Source organism: Mustelus asterias, chromosome 6 (assembly GCF_964213995.1).
Source record: "Mustelus asterias chromosome 6, sMusAst1.hap1.1, whole genome shotgun sequence".
NCBI lineage: Eukaryota > Metazoa > Chordata > Chondrichthyes > Carcharhiniformes > Triakidae > Mustelus > Mustelus asterias.
Genome location: NC_135806.1, coordinates 70107160 through 70126142, shown reverse-complemented (window position 1 = coordinate 70126142; position 18983 = coordinate 70107160). Strand labels below are relative to the sequence as shown.

General features: G+C 43.8%; 1 protein-coding gene across 3 annotated transcripts in view; it reads left to right on the top strand.

Moving 5' to 3' along the window:
* Positions 1–18983, top strand: part of vps13a (vacuolar protein sorting 13 homolog A) — a 434277-nt gene that overhangs the window by 228294 nt on the left and 187000 nt on the right. For all 3 annotated transcript variants that reach the window (XM_078214517.1, XM_078214516.1, XM_078214518.1), the window contains exon 36: positions 5931–6055. In XM_078214517.1, the coding sequence (XP_078070643.1) occupies positions 5931–6055 (125 nt within the window). The remainder of the gene's footprint in view (positions 1–5930; positions 6056–18983) is intronic.

Sequence of the window (18983 nt, the reverse complement as noted above, 5' to 3'; positions counted from 1 at the left end):
TGTTCATTCACCTCTTAACACCTATTACATTTGTAATTTTCCCAGTTCTGTCCAGTGTTTTCAGCATTTTCTGTCTTGTACCCCTTTGTGCATCGTTTGACATTAATTCACCGATTCAAATTCATTATCCCCTCCATCATTTATTTCTGTATTCTTAACTGCCAGTGGTTGAGGAGATGTACTGTTGGTTGAATTATTCACTAAAATCATACAAGCCCCGTTGTCCTCACTCACTATCAGCTTTTGCACTTTTAGCAGGTTATGGCCATTGTAGACAAAGGATGTGGGAGAAAATTTGGCTAATACTTGAGAAATATTTATCTCATTGGGATAAGGGAACCTTTTCTTGGCAGCTAGAAACCATCATGAATAAGACTGTGCCAGTGTTACTCTCATCCTGAGAACAAATTATAAAGAAACTGTGCCGATTAACATCCATGATAGGACACTTGATGAAAGGCGCTGCTTTTATGAACTATATGGCTTATTTTTATTCTATATAACCTTTCCATCATGAGATTTTAAAGTCGTGTTTGAAGGGGGTATGATTGAGTGGTTTACAGATGATGCAAAAATTGGTCCTGTAGTTACTAGTAAGAAAAAGCTGTGGATTGCAGAAAGACATAAATGGACTGGTCAGATGGGTAGAACAGTGACAGACGAAATTCAACCAATTATTTTCTTTGGAACAGAGGAAATTATTGGAGATTTAATTATGATGTATAAAATTATGAGAGGCCTAGATAGAAGGATAAGAGGGACACATTTCCCTTAGTAGGGACATAGATTTAGAATAATTGGCCAAAGAGTTAGAGGGGTGTTAGGAGGAATATTTTAATCCAGATGGTGACAAGGGGCCTGGAACTCCCTGCCTGAAAGAGTGGGTAGACACAGAAACCTCACCACATTTAAAAAATACTTAGACCTGTGTTCTTGAAATGTCATAATCTTACAGGGCTTTGGATGAGAAGCTGGAAAATGGGATTAGGCTGGATAGCTTTAATTTGCTGACAGATATAATGGACCGAATGGTCTCCTATTCCATTTCTTTCATGTACAAAAATATTATTACAATATTTTGTAAATATATATATTACAAACAGTAGTCCCTCAGCTTGGCAACCACAATGTTGAATAATATTCATGGATATTCCTGCTTTAAAATGAATTTTTTGGAGAGATCCTGTTTGCATAGTGCCATTTTTAGCAAGGTTTTCTGTGGAGAGTGAAGGCTTGCTACACAATCAAATTATTCCTGCACAACAAAATAATTTCCAGTGATCAATTCCCACACAACTGCTGGGGGGCATAGTGTATTTTTACACAATATTCTGTCATTTTACTCCAGATTTTTGTGTTAGAACATAGAACAGTACAGCACAGAACAGGCCCTTCGGCCCACGATGTTGTGCCGAGCTTTATCTGAAACCAAGATCAAGCTATCCCACTCCCTATCATCCTGGTGTGCTCCATGTGCCTCTCCAATAACCGCTTAAATGTTCCTAAAGTGTCTGACTCCACTATCACTGCAGGCAGTCCATTCCACACCCCAACCACTCTCTGCGTAAAGAACCTACCTCTGATATCCTTCCTATATCTCCCACCATGAACCCTATAGTTATGCCCCCTTGTAATAGCTCCATCCACCCGAGGAAATAGTCTTTGAACGTTCACTCTATCTATCCCCTTCATCATTTTATAAACCTCTATTAAGTCTCCCCTCAGCCTCCTCCGCTCCAGAGAGAACAGCCCTAGCTCCCTTAACCTTTCCTCATAAGACCTGCCCTCCAAACCAGGCAGCATCCTGGTAAATCTCCTCTGCACTCTTTCCAGCGCTTCCACATCCTTATAGTGAGGTGACCAGAACTGCACACAATATTCCAAATGTGGTCTCACCAAGGTCCTGTACAGTTGCAGCATAACCCCACGGCTCTTAAACTCCAACCCCCTGTTAATAAAAGCTAACACACTATAGGCCTTCTTCACAGCTCTATCCACTTGAGTGGCAACCTTCAGAGATCTGTGGATATGGTCCCCAAGATCTCTCTGTTCCTCCACAGTCTTCAGAACCCTACCTTTGACCCTGTAACCCACATTTAAATTAGTCCTACCAAAATGAATCACCTCACATTTATCAGGGTTAAACTCCATTTGCCATTTTTCAGCCCAGCTCTGCGTCTTATCTATGTCTCTTTGCAGCCTACAACAGCCCTCCACCTCATCCACTACTCCACCAATCTTGGTGTCATCAGCAAATTTACTGATCCACCATTCAGCCCCCTCCTCCAAGTCATTAATAAAAATCACAAAGAGCAGAGGACCAAGCACTGATCCCTGTGGCACTCCACTAGCAACCTGCCTCCAGTCCGAATATTTTCCATCCACCACCACCCTCTGTCTTCGATCAGACAGCCAGTTACCTATCCAATCGGCCAACTTTCCCTCTATCCCACACCTCTTTACTTTCATCATAAGCTGACCATGGGGGACCTTATCAAACGCCTTGCTAAAATCCATGTATATGACATCAACTGCCCTACCTTCATCAACACACTTAGTTACCTCCTCAAAAAATTCAATCAAATTTGTGAGGCACAACTTGCCCTTCACGAATCCGTGCTGACTATCCTGGATTAATCCGCATCTTTTTAAATGGTCGTAAATCCCATCCCTAAGGACCTTTTCCATCAATTTACCAACCACCGAAGTAAGACTAACCGGTCGATAATTACCAGGGTCATTTCTATTCCCTTTCTTAAACAGAGGAACAACATTCGCCACTCTCCAGTCCTCTGGCACCATCCCCGTGGACAGTGAGGACCCAAAGATCAAAGCCAAAGGCTCTGCAATCTCATCCCTTGCCTCCCAAAGAATCCTCGGATATATTTCATCAGGCCCAGGGGACTTATCGACCTTCAGTTTATTCAAAACTGCCAGTACATCCTCCCTCCGAACATCTATTTCCTCCAGCCTATTAGCCTGTAACACCTTCTCTTCCTCAAAAGCATGGCCCACTCCTTGGTGAACACTGAAGAAAAGTATTCATTCATCACCTCGCCTATCTCTACTGACTCCATACACAGGTTCCCACTACTGTCCTTGACCGGCCCTAACCTCACCCTGGTCATTCTTTTATTCCTCACATAAGAGTAAAAAGCCTTGGGGTTTTCCTTGATCCGACCCGCCAAGGACTTCTCATGTCCCCTCCTAGCTCTCCTAAGCCCCTTTTTCAGCTCACTCCTTGCTAACTTGTAACCCTCAATCGAGCCATCTGAACCTTGTTTCCTCATCCCTACATAAGCGTTGTGGGTAATAAGTCAACTATTACAAAGTACTGCAGCACCAGAGCAATATTCTGGTTTGGGCTAATGACGGACAAATAATATTTGTCCCACATCGCATTTGTAAGTGCGATGTCATGATTTGCTGCAGTAAGAAGGACAATCACCTTCCCTGACCAGGAACAAAACTGCCATCACAAGAGTTCTTCTGACATATTGAGGTTCACCACTGACCAAAACATGCAGTGAATCAGTGTTACAGACAGGTGGGAATTTAACTTAAAACTGCACTAATTTCTCTTCTCCCAGAACATTACCCTGGGTCTCTGGATTGCTAGTCCAGCGGCAAAACACTATGCCACTGCCTCCCTATTGCCAGGGTCCTTTGTTTTAGTAGGCAATTTGGCTCCAGTTGGACAGGGCTGGCATATGAAATGTAGATGTCCTTTGTATAATACCCTTTGAAATTGGTCACTGCAGCCCATAGGGGTTGTTAGCATCTCTCTGCAGATAATAGCTGGATTTTTTCAGCTGTTCTCACTGGTGGGATCTTTCTGTTCCACCAACAGCGAACCCCCGCCGAGGGATTCCCAGTGGCGGAGTGTGCATAGACGGGAAACCTCGTTGACATGGTGGGCTGTCTCTACCACCACACAACACACCGCAAGGTGGAGGGGAAAATCCTGCCAATGGGGCACAAGTTTCTGCAAAATTGCCAAATGGCCCCTTTTGTTTAAAGTCCCTGACAGAGAGATATCTTCAGCTGTTTAATAAAAATGTCTATTTTCAAATTTTAAAAATAGCAATTAGATATATAAAATATTTTAAAATATATTATGAAGGTCTTAGCCCTGTTACATCTGTCATGTCATCAATCTCACTAGAAGAGCAAGGTGGATGCTTTGCTCCTGGTGTCAGAAGTATTATGGAGTCCTAATCAGTTTCTTCTTTGGATGCAGTTGCAACACTCTTTAAAAAGCTCAATACCATCTAGGATGGCACAATTGATTGATACTCCATCGCTCAACTAAATATTAACTTTCTCCACTATAATGCACTGTGACTACAGTACATGTTGAATGCTAAATATATCAAAGCAACAGCAAGTTTACATTGACAGTCCCACAACCTCAAATACCAGAAGGTACAACAATGGGAACATCATGGGAATCATGATGTGGAGATGCCGGCGTTGGACTGGGGTAAGCACAATAAGAAGTCTCACAACACCAGGTTAAGGTCCAACAGGTTTATTTGGTAGCAAATACCATAAGCTTTCGGAGCACTGCTCCTTCGTCAGATGGAGTGGAAATGTGCTCTCAAACAGTGCACAGACACAGAAATCAAGTTACAGAATACTAATTAGAATGCGAATCTCTACAGCCAGCCAGGTCTTAAAGGTACAGACAATGTGGGTGGAGGGAGCATTCAACACAGGTTAAAGAGATGTGTATTGTCTCCAGACAGAACAGCTGGTGAAATTCTGCAAGACCAGGGGGAAAGCTGTGGGGGTTACTGATAATGTGACATAAATCCAACACCCCGGTTTAGGCCGTCCTCATGTGTGCGGAACTTGGCTATCAGTTTCTGCTCAGCGACTCTGCGCTGTCGTGTGTCGTGAAGGCCGCCTTGGAGAACGCTTACCTGAAGATCCAAGGCTGAATGCCCGTGACTGCTGAAGTGCTCCCCCACAGGAAGAGAACAGTCTTGCCTGGTGATTGTCGAGCGGTGTTCATTCATCCGTTGTCGTAGCGTCTGCATGGTAAGATGCTTTGATGCTTTGATCTATTTAGCATTCAACATGTACTGTAGTCACAGTGCATTATAGTGGAGAAAGTTAATATTTAGTTGAGTGATGGAGTATCAATCAATTGTGCCATCCTAGATGGTATTGAGCTTTCTAAAGAGCGTTGCAACTGCATCAAAAGAAGAAACTGATTAGGACTCCATAATACTTCTGACATCATGGGAACACAGTCATCTCTATCTCCATCCAAGTAAAATATTAACCTAACTTCAACGTGTCCCTATTCTTTTATTCTTCAAGTCAAATTAATGGAAATCTGTACCTAACATCTTATGGGATCACTATTTGTTTTGTCAGTGTTACCCAGCTGAGAATTAACATTAAAAAATGTGGATATTGAAGTCCTCTTCTCAAAGAGTAATAATGAACATCTGTCTTTTAAACTTTTCTGTCTTACACCCAACACAACCTTCCCTTTTGTGCTATCCTTCCTTTCCCCCCGCCAGTGGGATCTTTTGGTTCCACTGAAGTTCATGGAGATTTGACTGGCCTGTTGCATCCATCACGGGGGACCAGAAAATCCTGGGCATTAACTCTGTGAGTGTAATTTTCCCATCCTGCCTGCCATGGGAATCATAACGGGTGGGAGAGAAAATTTGGCGGACCATGTAAAAGCCCATTCACCTTTGGCGGGAATTTCTATTCTTCAGGGTGCACGGCAGGAAAAATCAATAGCCCTGTTGTCATTTTTGCTTTTTGTTGGTACAAACTTGTTAACTCAACTGACATTCTTAATCTACCATGGGAAAAATGGAAAAGAAAATCTCTGGACAAGAACATTCATATTGAGTAAAAAACTGAGATCATTGTAACACTGCAAACAATATTTCTTTTTTTTTTAGGAAGAACTGTGGTAACAGCTGCTGTTGTTGAGACACACAAACCTCCAAGAGTTAAAACGACACTGAAGTTGGATTTTAAATTAGACGAACTTTCATTAATACTCTACAGTCAATCCTTGAACCCGGTACAGCAATTTTCTGAAACAAATTGTCTGCTGAAGAAATATCTGTTTCTCTTTTAGCAAAATGCTATTTTCAATTTCTGTGTTTACTACTTTTCTGGTTCCTCAGAATCACTGTTTACAGCACCAATGTTTACAGCAACCAATGTTTGAATCTGAGTTCAGTATCTTGTAATTCCGATGCAACCATCTGAAAGGAATTAGTTTAACGTTTATTTATTAGTGTCACAAGTAGGTATATATTAACAGTGCAATGAAGTTACTGTGAAAATCCACTAATCACCACACTCCGGTGCCTGTTCGGGTACACTGAGGGAGAATTTAGCATGGCCAATGCACCTAGCCAGCACATCTTTTGGACTGCTGGAGGCACCCGGAGGAAACCTACACAGACACGGGGAGAATGTCTCTCGCACAGACACTGCGAAGTCTGCACAGTGACCCAAGCTGAGAATCGAACCTCGGGTCCCTGGCACTATGAAGCAGCTGTGCTAACCACTGTGCCACCATGTGTTGATATGGGGTTGTCATAAGATTAAATTTTAGCCATGAGGTGCAGATACTGGCATTGGACTGGGGTAGACACATTAAGAAGTCTCACAACACCAGGCTAAAGTCCAACAGGTTTATTTGGCAGCACGAGCTTTCGGAGCGCTGCTTCTTCACCAGGTGAGTGAGGAAGGATCAGCGCTCCGAAAGCTGGTGCTGCCAAATAAACCTGTTGGATTAAATTTTAGAGCATTTATTTATGTTGTTTTCTAGAATATTGATGAATATCATCTCTATACTATGAAACTGAAATGATGAGTCTGGTTTAGTAAGAATATACCTATTAATAGTCGTTTGGTAGTACAGAACTCGAATATTGCTGGGAGAAAAACATTTGGTCGAAGCTTTTTTTCTTGCACTGATCAGGGCAATCACCAGAATACCAATATCAGGGAAACAACAATTTATACTGTATGAGAAGAGAGTGTTGATTGGATAGCAGGTGGACTCTGGTAGAGATGTCACCATAGTGAATGCAATAGTTAATAATGACTGACAGTCAACTGTCAAGCATTGTTTGAACATTTAAACCAGGAATGAACTAGCTTATTTTGTTTAGCTGAAACAGGCAAAGTGTCTGTACATGTTCTTTCCGTCTGCAAAGAACAGGGTCCTTTGTATTAATTTATGTAGCCTCCAAAGCACGCAAATGTGCCACACTGAAGGTCTGACACTGACGATCCTAAATGGACTGTCAGCGTAAATTTTTAGCACATTGAGGATTATTTAGAAAATGTTATTCAATATCAGAATTGCATCTAATGTTGGACATGTTTGTTTTGCAAGCATGGGCTGGTTGGATACATGTGTGCTTGGCCTGTCGCAAATCGCAGAAGGCACATATTTAATACAACCCAACAGTCATTGGGATATTCAGTCTACATACCCAGCATCACACTGGCACTGAAATTTATACACCACATTACTCATTTATGTGATCAACAGAACACCTTTTTGGCTTGACGGCAGCATCCAGTTAGTGGCGAATACTACTTGTGTTGTCACTGCATAGTAGTAGTGTGAAACAACTAGCTTTACCTGTTGCTCAAATTTTGAGATACCTTGTCCTTCCAGATTAATATGAAGTATAGAGTACCTTTCAGGGCTGAAAGTGATGACTGTTCATGAGTTTGCACGATATAAAGTGTGAAATGATCTGATCAGGGTAGCCATTATACCCCAGGACGTCTTTCATTTGCTTTCTTTCAGCATCAAGCTTTCATGGTGAACAAATGGCTAAAACCCCATTTACAAGGTTGCCAATTAAGGTCAATCTAATAGTGTGCGGAACTGTAAGAATCTCAACACTTATATTGACCACTGAAGGTAGGCTTGTGGTAGACCATGGTAGAGAAGCTTCTTGGTAAGAGTTTTAACAACACCAGGTTAAAGTCCAACAGGTTTATTTGGTAGCAAATACCATTAGCTTTCGGAGCGCTGCTCCTTCGTCAGATGGAGTGGAAATGTGTTTCCACTCCATCTGACGAAGGAGCAGCGCTCTGAAAGCTAATGGTATTTGCTACCAAATAAACCTGTTGGACTTTAACCTGGTGTTGTTAAAACTCTTACTGTGTTCACCCCAGTCCAACGCCGGCATCTCCACATCAGAGAAGCTTCTGGCAGATTTCTTAACTAATGCTTCAGAAAAAGGAAGTTCATGTGACTGGTCCATTTCAAAGGTGATTATGAGTGTAAAATGGAGCCCATGAAGAAACGCAAGGGAATTATTATTTGCTGCTAAAGATTTAAAGATGCAAATGTATTTCTCAGCAATATACATATTCTAAGTTTCCCTAGAATGGATGCCAACAGAATTAATAAGCCAATTGTGATGCATAATTTTCATATTCAATATAAAATGAATCACATGAATCATTGCTAATTTTTATACATTACAATGTGACTTTTCTGGCTACTACTAGAAATTATGTGGAGATGCCAGCGTTGGACTGGGGTTGTACTACTAGAAAGTCATTGTTAGTTGTTTGGTAAATGCATGTTTGTAGCTTTTTGTGGTGGTTCATGTGTAACAGGCATCCACATCTGGAATGGACTAGTAAGCGGAAGTGTGGAGGGAATATAAAATTGGATGTAATGTTGGTGATGCCATGCCTATCACCTATTTACTCCCACTAGCATTTTGCCCATGGCGGTGAGTGTCAGGACCAAGTGTCCATGTGCTAGATAAAAGCACAGGAGCTTGATGCCAGGCTGGGGGTGGCATCTCCTGCTTTGCACCCATCCCTGAAATAGAGGCCTCCATGGTAGGCCTACCACCACCACCCTGATGAACCTGGTACCTTCTCACGCTGAGGTTTGGCCCCAGTGAAACTCCAGGCTTGCTGCACAATACCTATTTTTATTGGGAACTGCCTGTAGACCCAGCAGTGGCCACCGTTCTATCTGTTTGACTGTCAAATATTAGAGGCAAGTCATCGTCTCAGATGGCTGTTAAGTTGCTATGGATCGATCAGCTAAGTGAAGGTGAGCTCACTCCCTGATTTTTTAGCTGTTGTGGAGGGCGGGGGTGTTCAAGTTGACGATATTTTAAGCCTGTATAAAAACTATATAAGGTTAATTAAGTCCACAATAATTTTGTAAATAGATAGACTTCTCCATAATACTTGGGGAGTTTGTGGCAATTTCACTGAACTAGGAATCAGTTGTAAGGGGAATAGATAGGTGTTTCTGTGGCGACGAAAGATTCTCCATGATGGTATGTTGTCTTCCTGGTGCTAGGATGAAGGATGTCTCGGAGCACTTGCAGGGCATTCTGGAGGGGAGGGTGAACAGACAGTGGTCGTGGTATACATCGGTACCAATGATGTAGCTAACAAAAGGGGTGAGGTCTTAAAAGCAGAATATAGGGAATTAGGAAGAAAGTTGAGAAGTCGGACCTCAAAGATAGTGATCTCAGGATTACTACCAGTGCCACGTGCTAGTCAGAAAATTAATAGGATATTTTGAATAAATATGTAGCTGAAGCACTGGTGTGAGGAGGAGAGTTTCATATTGCTGGGGCATTGGGACCAGTTCTGTGGAGGTACAACCAATACAAACAGGACAGTTACACCTGGGCAGGGCTGGGACTGATGTCCTAGGAGAAGCATTTGCTAGAGTGTCCGGGGAGGGTTTAAACTAAAATAGCAGGGGGATGGGAATCAAGGACAAAAGATAAAGGGGAATATGAAATGTGATAGGCAGAAAAACAAAGGATCAGATTCAAACAGTGAAAGATATTGGGAACTGGACCAGTAATGTTAAAAAGACGAGTCTGAATGTTTTGTGGCTTAATGCACAGAGCATTCGCAATAAAGTGGATGAATTAATCGTGCAAATAGATGTAAATGGATATGATATAATCAGGATTATGGAGACATGGCAGCAGGGTGCCAGGGATGGGAACTGAACATCCAGGGGTATTCAGTATTTATGAAGTACAGGCAAAAGGTAATGGCGGTGGAGTTGCATTGTTGATTAAAGAGGACATTAACACCATACTGAGGAAGGATATTAGCTTCAGCAATGTGGAATCTATATGGGTAGAGCTAAGAAACACCAAGAGACAAAAAACATTAAAGTAAAGTTTATTTATTAGTCTTACTTTAACACTGAAATTAAGCCACTGCGAAATTCCCCCAGTCACCACACTCCGGCGCCTGTCCGGATCAATGCACCTAACCAGCACGTCTTTCAGACTGTGGGAGGAAATGGGAGCACCCGGAGGAAGCTCACGCAGACACGGGGAGAACGTGCAGCCTCCACACAGACAGTGACCCAAGCCGGAAATCGAACCCGGGTCCCTGGCACTGTGAGGCAGCAGTGCTAACCACTGTGCCACCATGCTGCCCTACTGTGAGGGGAAGGGTTTCATATTGCTGGGGCATTGGGACTGGTTCTGGGGAGGTGCAACCAGTACAAACAAGTAGGGGTTGTATATAGACCCCCCCAAACTGTAGAAGTGATGTTGGTAATGACAATAAACAGGAAATTAAAGATGCAAGCAGTAAAGGAACATCTATAATTATGAGTGATTTTTAATCTGCGTATAGATTGGGCAAATCAAATTAGTCACAATACCGGAGAGGAGGAATCCCTGGAGTGTATACAGGATAGTTTTCTGGACCAATAGGTTGAAGAGCCAACTAGAGAGCAGGCCATTTTAGACTGGGTATTGTGGAATGAGAAAGGAATAATTGGCAATCCAGTGGTGTGAGACATCTTGCGGTGAGCGATCATAACATAAGAGAATTTTTCATCAAGGTGGAGAGTGACTCTGAGACCAGGGTCCTGAATCTTAACAAAGGAAACTATGATGAAATGAGGCACAAGTTGGTTATAGATTGGGAAACGTTACTTAAAAGGGTGACCGTAAATAGGCAATGGCAAACATTCAAGGGTCACATGGGTGAACTGCAATTGTTTATTGCGTCTGGCACAAAAGTAAAACTCGAAAGGTAGCAAACCATGGCTTGCAAGGGAAGTTGCAGATTGTATGCCTCTCCCTTGGATCTAATACTAATTGACCAAGAAAAACCACAGACCCGAGAATTGGGAGCAGTTTAAAATTCAGCAAAGGAGGACCAAGGGAACCAGAACCTGGATGGGAACCAGAGTGCCAGAGCAGATAGTGGAGCAGGGGTAAAAAGACAGGTTAGTTCAAGCAAAATCATAAATGGAAGGGTAGAGTGTGGTGGAAATAATCTTTTGAGGTGTGTCTATTTCAATGCCAGGAGTATTGTGGGGAAGGCAGATGAGCTGAAGGCGTGGATAGACACATGGAAATATGACATTATAACTATTAGTGAAACTTGGCTACAGGAGGGGCAGGACTGGCAGCTCAATGCGGATGACACGAAGATGGCTGGACTTGCGGATAGCGAAGAGCATTGTCGGGCAATACAGCAGGATATAAATAGGCTGGAAAATTGGGCGGAGAGGTGGCAGATGGAGTTTAATCCGGATAAATGCGAAGTGATGCATTTTGGAAGAAATAATGTAGGGAGGAGTTATACAATAAATGGCAGAGTCATCAGGAGTATAGAAACACAGAGGGACCTAGGTGTGCAAGTCCACAAATCCTTGAAGGTGGCAACACAGGTGGAGAAGGTGGTGAAGAAGGCATATGGTATGCTTGCCTTTATAGGACGGGGTATAGAGTATAAAAGCTGGAGTCTGATGATGCAGCTGTATAGAACGCTGGTTAGGCCACATTTGGAGTACTGCGTCCAGTTCTGGTCGCCGCACTACCAGAAGGACGTGGAGGTGTTGGAGAGAGTGCAGAGAAGGTTTACCAGGATGTTGCCTGGTATGGAGGGTCTTAGCTATGAGGAGAGATTGGGTAGACTGGGGTTGTTCTCCTTGGAAAGACGGAGAATGAGGGGAGATCTAATAGAGGTGTACAAGATTATGAAGGGGATAGATAGGGTGAACGGTGGGAAGCTTTTTCCCAGATCAGAAGAGACGTTCACGAGGGGTCACGGGCTCAAGGTGAGAGGGGCGAAGTATAACTCAGATATTAGAGGGACGTTTTTTACACAGAGGGTGGTGGGGGCCTGGAATGCGCTGCCAAGTAGGGTGGTGGAGGCAGGCACGCTGACATCGTTTAAGACTTACCTGGATAGTCACATGAACAGCCTGGGAATGGAGGGATACAAACGATTGGTCTAGTTGGACCAAGGAGCGGCACAGGCTTGGAGGGCCTGTTTCCTGTGCTGTACTGTTCTTTGTTCTTTGTTCCAGGGTTCCAATGTTTCAGGCGGGATAGAGGCAGAGGGATAAAAGGTGGGGGGGTGGCATTGTTGGTCAGGGAAAATGTTACAGCGGTACTGAGGCAGGATAGATTAGGGAGCGTGTCTACAGAGGCCCTATGGGTGGAGCTGAGAAACAGGAAAGGTATGACCACATTAATGGGGTTGTATTATAGACCACCCAATAGTCAGCGAGAATTGGAGGAGCAAATCAGCGGAGAGATAGCTGACAACTGCAAGAAACACAAAGAAACACAAAGTTGTGATAGTAGGGGATTTTAATTTTCCACATATAGATTGGGACTCGCATACTGTTAAAGGTTTAGACGGGGTAGAGTTTGTAAAATGTGTTCAGGAGAATTTTCTACATCAGTATATAGAGGTGCCAACTAGAGAGGATGCGATATTGGATCTCCTATTGGGAAATGAGTTGGGGCAGGTGATGGATGTGAGTGTGAGGGAACACTTTGGATCCAGTGATCACAATGCCATTAGTTTCAACCTGATCATGGATAAGGATAGATCTGGTCCTCGGGTTGAAGTTCTGAACTGGAAAAAGGCCAAATTTGATGAAATGAGAAGGGATCTGGGAAGTGTGGATTGGCACAGGCTGTTCTCTGGTAAGGATGTAAATGGAAAGTGGGAGGCCTTCAAAGGAGAAATTGTGAGAGTGCAGAGTCTGTATGTTCCTGTCAGGATTAAAGGCAAAGTAAATAGGAATAAGGAACCTTGGTTCTCGAGGGAGATTGTAACACTGATTAAGAGGAAGAGAGAGTTGTATGAAATGTACAGGCAGCAAGAAACAGATCAGATGCTCGAGGAGTATAAAAAGTGCAAGAAGCTACTTAAGAGGGAAATCAGGAGGGCTAAAAGAAGACATGAGGTTGCTTTGGCAGACAGAGTGAAGGAAAATCCAAAGAGCTTCTGTAGGTATGTCAGGAGCAAAAGGATAGTACAAAGAACAATACAGCACAGGAACAGGCCCTTCGGCCCTCCAAGCCCGTGCCGCTCCCTGGTCCAAACTAGACCATTCTTTTGTATCCCTCCATTCCCACTCCATTCATATGGCTATCTAGATAAGTCTTAAACGTTCCCAGTGTGTCCGCCTCCACCACCTTGCCTGGCAGCGCATTCCAGGCCCCCACCACCCTCTGTGTAAAATATGTCCTTCTGATATCTGTGTTAAACCTCCCTCCCCTTCACCTTGAACCTATGACCCCTCGTGAACGCCACCACCGACCTGGGGAAAAGCTTCCCACCGTTCACCCTATCTATGCCTTTCATAATTTTATACACCTCTATTAAGTCTCCCCTCATCCTCCGTCTTTCCAGGGAGAACAACCCCAGTTTACCCAATCTCTCCTCATAACTAAGCCCCTCCATACCAGGCAACATCCTGGTAAATCTCCTCTGTACTCTCTCCAAAGCCTCCACGTCCTTCTGGTAGTGTGGCGACCAGAACTGGATTCCAAATGCGGCCGAACCAACGTTCTATACATCTGCAACATCAGACCCCAACTTTTATACTCTATGCCCCGTCCTATAAAGGCAAGCATGCCATATGCCTTCTTCACCACCTTCTCCACCTGTGACGTCACCTTCAAGGATCTGTGGACTTGCACACCCAGGTCCCTCTGCGTATCTACACCCTTTATGGTTCTGCCATTTATCGTATAGCTCCTCCCTACATTATTTCTACCAAAATGCATCACTTTGCATTCATCAGGATTGAACTCCATCTGCCATTTCTTTGCCCAAATCTCCAGCCTCTGTGAGGGATAAAATTATAGTGAGGGTTAAAATTGGTCCTCTTGAAGACCAGAGTGGTCGACTGTGTATGGAACCAAAAGAGATGGGGGAGATACTAAATGGTTTTTTTTTGCATCCGTATTTACTGAGGAAACGGGCATGGAGTCTACGGAAATAGGGCAAACAGGTAGGGAGGTCATGGAACCGTTACAGATTAAAGGGGAGGAGGTGCTCGCTGTCTTGAGGCAAATCAGAGTGGATAAATCCCCAGGACCGGACGGTATTCCCACGGACCTTGAGGGAAGCTAGTGTTGAACTTGCAGGGGCCCTGGCAGACATATTTAAAATGTCAGTATTCACTGGGGAGGTGCCAGATGATTGGAGGGTGGCTCATGTTGTTCCGTTGTTTAAAAAAGGTTCCAAAAGAAATCCGGGAAATTATAGGCCAGTAAGTTTGACGTCGGTGGTGGGCAAGTTATTGGAAGGTGTGATAAGGGATAGGATCTACAAATATTTGGAGAGACAGGGACTTATTAGGGAGAGTCAACATGGCTTTGTGCGTGGTAGGTCATGTTTGACCAATCTATTAGAGTTTTTCGAGGAGGTTACCAGGAAAGTGGATGAAGGGAAGGTGGTGGATGTTGTCTACCTGGATTTCAGCAAGGCCTTTGACAAGGTCCCTCATGGGAGGTTAGTTAGGAAGGTTCAGTCGCTAGGTATACATGGGGAGGTAGTAAATTGGATTAGACACTGGCTCAATGGAAGAAGCCAGAGAGTGGTTGTGGAGGATTGCTTCTGAGTGGAGGCCTGTGACTAGTGGTGTGCCACAGGGATCGGTGTTGGGTCCATTGTTGTTTGTCATCGATATCAATGATCTGGATAATAATGTGGTAAATTGGATCAGCAAGTTTGCTGATGATACAAAGATTGGAGGTGTAGTGGAGAGTGAGGAAGGTTTTCAAAGCTTGCAGAGGGATTTGGACCAACTAGAAAAATGGGCTGCAAAATGGCAAATGGAATTTAACGCAGACAAGTGTGAGATATTGCACATTGGAAGGACAAACCAAAGTAGAATGTACAGGGTAAATGGTAGGACTCTGAAGAGTGCAGTTTAACAGAGGGATCTGGGAATACAGGTACAGAATTCCCTAATAGTGACGTCACAGGTGGATAGGGTCGTAAAGAGTGCCTTTGGTACATTGGCCTTTATAAGTCGGAGTATCGAGTATAAAAGTTGGAGTGTTATGGTAAGGTTATATAAGGCATTGGTGAGGCCGAATTTGGAGTATTGTGTACAGTTTTGGTCACCTAGTTACAGGAAGGATGTAAGTAAGAAATGGTTCGATCAATCAGACGCAGCATGGATTCATGAGGGGAAAGTCGTGCTTGACGAACATGTTGGATTTTTATGAAGATGTGACTAGGGCGGTTGATGGAGGAGAACCGGTGGATGCGGTGTTTTTGGATTTCCAAAAGGCGTTTGATAAGGTGCCCCATAAAAGGCTACTGAAGAAGATTAGGGCACACGGAGTTGGGGGTAGTGTGTTAAAGTGGATTGGGGACTGGCTATCTGACAGGAAGCAAAGAGTCGGAATAAATGGGTGTTTTTCCGGTTGGAGGAAGGTAACTAGTGGCGTGCCGCAGGGATCGGTACTCGGGCCGCAACTATTTACCATTTATATAGATGATCTGGAGGAGGGGACGGAGTGTAGGGTAACGAAGTTTGCAGACGACACAAAGATAAGTGGAAAAGTGAATCGTGTGGAGGACGGAGAAGATCTGCAGAGAGATTTGGACAGGCTGAGTGAGTGGGCGAGGATATGGCAAATGGAGTATAACGTTGAGAAATGCGAGGTTATACACTTTGGAGGAAATAATAACAAATGGGATTACTATCTCAATGGAAACAAATTAAAACATGCTACCGTGCAAAGGGACCTGGGGGTCCTTGTGCATGAGACGCAAAAGCCCAGTCTGCAGGTACAACAGGTGATCAAGAAGGCAAATGGGATGTTGGCCTATATTGCGAAGGGGATAGAATATAAAAGCAGGGATGTCTTGATGCACCTGTACAGGGCATTGGTGAGGCCGCAGCTGGAATACTGTGTGCAGTATTGGTCCCCTTATATGAGGAAGGATATATTGGCATTGGAGGGAGTGCAGAGAAGGTTCACCAGGTTGATACCGGAGATGAGGGGTTTGGATTATGAGGAGAGGCTGAGGAGATTGGGTTTGTACTCGTTGGAGTTTAGAAGGATGAGGGGGGATCTTATGGAGACTTATAAGATAATGCGGGGGCTGGATAGGGTGGAGGCGGAGAGATTCTTTCCACTTAGTAAGGAAGTTAAAACTAGAGGACACAGCCTCAAAATAAAGGGGGGTCGGTTTAAGACAGAGTTGAGGAGGAACTTCTTCTCCCAGAGGGTGGTGAATCTCTGGAATTCTCTGCCCACTGAGGTGGTGGAGGCTACCTCGCTGAATATGTTTAAAGCACGGATGGATGGATTCCTGATCGGTAAGGGAATTAAGGGTTATGGGGATCAGGCGGGTAAGTGGTACTGATCCACGTCAGATCAGCCATGATCTTATTGAATGGCGGGGCAGGCTCGAGGGGCTAGATGGCCTACTCCTGCTCCTATTTCTTATGTTCTTATGTTCTTAAGGTTGAAAGAGTGCAGAGAAGGTTCACAAGGATGTTGCTGGGACTTGAGAAGCTGAGTTTCAGAGAGAGATTCAATAGGTTGGGACTTTATTCCCCGGAGCATAGAAGATTGAGGGGAGATTTGATAGAGGTGTATAAGATTTTGATGGGTATAGATAGAGTGAATGCAAGCAGGCTTTTTCCGCTGAGGCTAGGGGAGAAAAAAACCAGAGGGCATGGGTTAAGGGTGAAAGGAGAAAAGTTTAAAGGGAATATTAGGGGGGGCTTCTTCACGCAGAGAGTGGTGGGAGTGTGGAATGAGCTGCCGGATAAAGTGGTAAATGCGGGGTCACTTTTAACATTTAAGAAAAACTTTAACGGGTTCATGGATGAGAGGGGTGTGGAGGGATATGGTCCAAGTGCAGGTCAGTGGGACTAGGCAAAAAATGGTTCGGCACAGACAAGAAGGGCCAAAAGGCCTGTTTCTGAGCTGTAATTTTCTGTGGTTCTATGGTTCAAGGGATTGATTAAGAAGGGGAAAATAGAATATGAGAGTAAGCTTGCAGGAACATATAAACTGACTCTAAACATTTCTATAGGTATGTGAGGTGAGAAAGATTGATGAAGACGAACGTAGGTCCCTTACAATCAGAAACAGGGGAATTTATAATGGGGAACAAAGAAATGGCTGACCAAGTTAAGATGTACTTTGGTTCCATTTCACAAAGGAGGACACAAAGATACCAGAAATGTTGGGGAACACAAGAGGGAGGGACTGAAGGAGATCCGTATTAGTAGAGAAATGGTGTTGTGAAAATGATGCGATTGAAGGTCGATAAATCCCCAGGGCCTGATCATCCCTTTACTTCCCAGAATACGTCAGGAAATGACTCGAGAAATAGTCGATGCATTGGTGGTGGTCTTCCAAAATTCCATAGACTCTGGAACAGTTCCTACAAATTGGAAGGTAGCTCATGTAACCCCACTATTTAAAAAGGGAGGTAGAGAGAAAACAGGGAATTATAGACCACTAAGCCAGACATCAGGGATGGAGAAAATTCTAGAATCCATTATCAAAGATTTTACAGCAAAACATTTGGGAAACAGTGGCAGGATTGGACAGAGTCAGCATGGATTTATGAAAGGAATGCTTGACAAATCTACTGGAATTCTTTGAGGGCGTAACAAATAGAGTTGATGAGGGGGAGCAGTGGATGTGGTTTATTTAAATTTTGAGAAGGTTTTCGATAAAAGTCTGACATAAGAGATTAGCCTGGAAAATTAAAGCACATGTGACTGGGGTAGTGTGTTGAGATGGATAGAAAGCTGTTTGGTAATCAGGAAACAGAGTAGGAATAAGCGGGTCTTTTTCCAAATGGCAGGCACTGACTAATGGGGTATCGCAGGGATAAGTGTGGGACTGCAGCTATTCACTATATATATTAATTTAGATGAGGGAACTAAATGTAATATCTCCAAATTTGCAAATGACACAAATCTAGGTGGGAGGGTGAGCTGTGAGGAAGATGCAGAGATCCTTCAGTATGATTTGGATAGGTTGAGTGAGTGGACAAATAATTGGCAGATGCAGTATAATTTGATAGATCATCCTCAACACCAGTACTCCGCAAAGCTGTGTCCTCAGCCCCTTACTATACTCCTTATACACCTTTGACTGAATCGCCAAATTCCCCTCCCAACTCGATTTTCAAGTTTACTGATGACGCCACTGTTGTGGGTTGGATCTCAAACAATGGAGAGATATTGTACAGGAAAGAGACAGAGAATCTGGTGAACTGGTGCGACGACGATAATCTCTCGCTCAATGTCAGCAGAATGGAAGAGATAGTCATTGACTTCAAGAAGTGTAGTGGAGGGCATGCCCCTGTCTACATCAATGCAGACGAAGTAGTAATGGTCGAGAGCTTCAGTTTTGGGTGCCCAGATCACCAATCCCCCCCATGCCGACACTATAGTTAAGAAAGCCCACCAATGCTTCTCCTTTCTCAGAAGACTAAGGAAATTAGCATGTCTGCTGCAACTCTCACCAATTTCTACAGATGCACCATAGAAAGCGTTCTTTCTGGTTGTATCACAGCCTGGTATGGCTCCTGCTCTGTCCAAGACCACAAGAAACTATATAAGGTGGTGAACAAAGCCCAGTCCATTACTCAAACCAGCCTCCCATCCATTGACACTCTACACTTCCCGCTGCCTCGGAAAAGCAGCCAGTATAATCAAG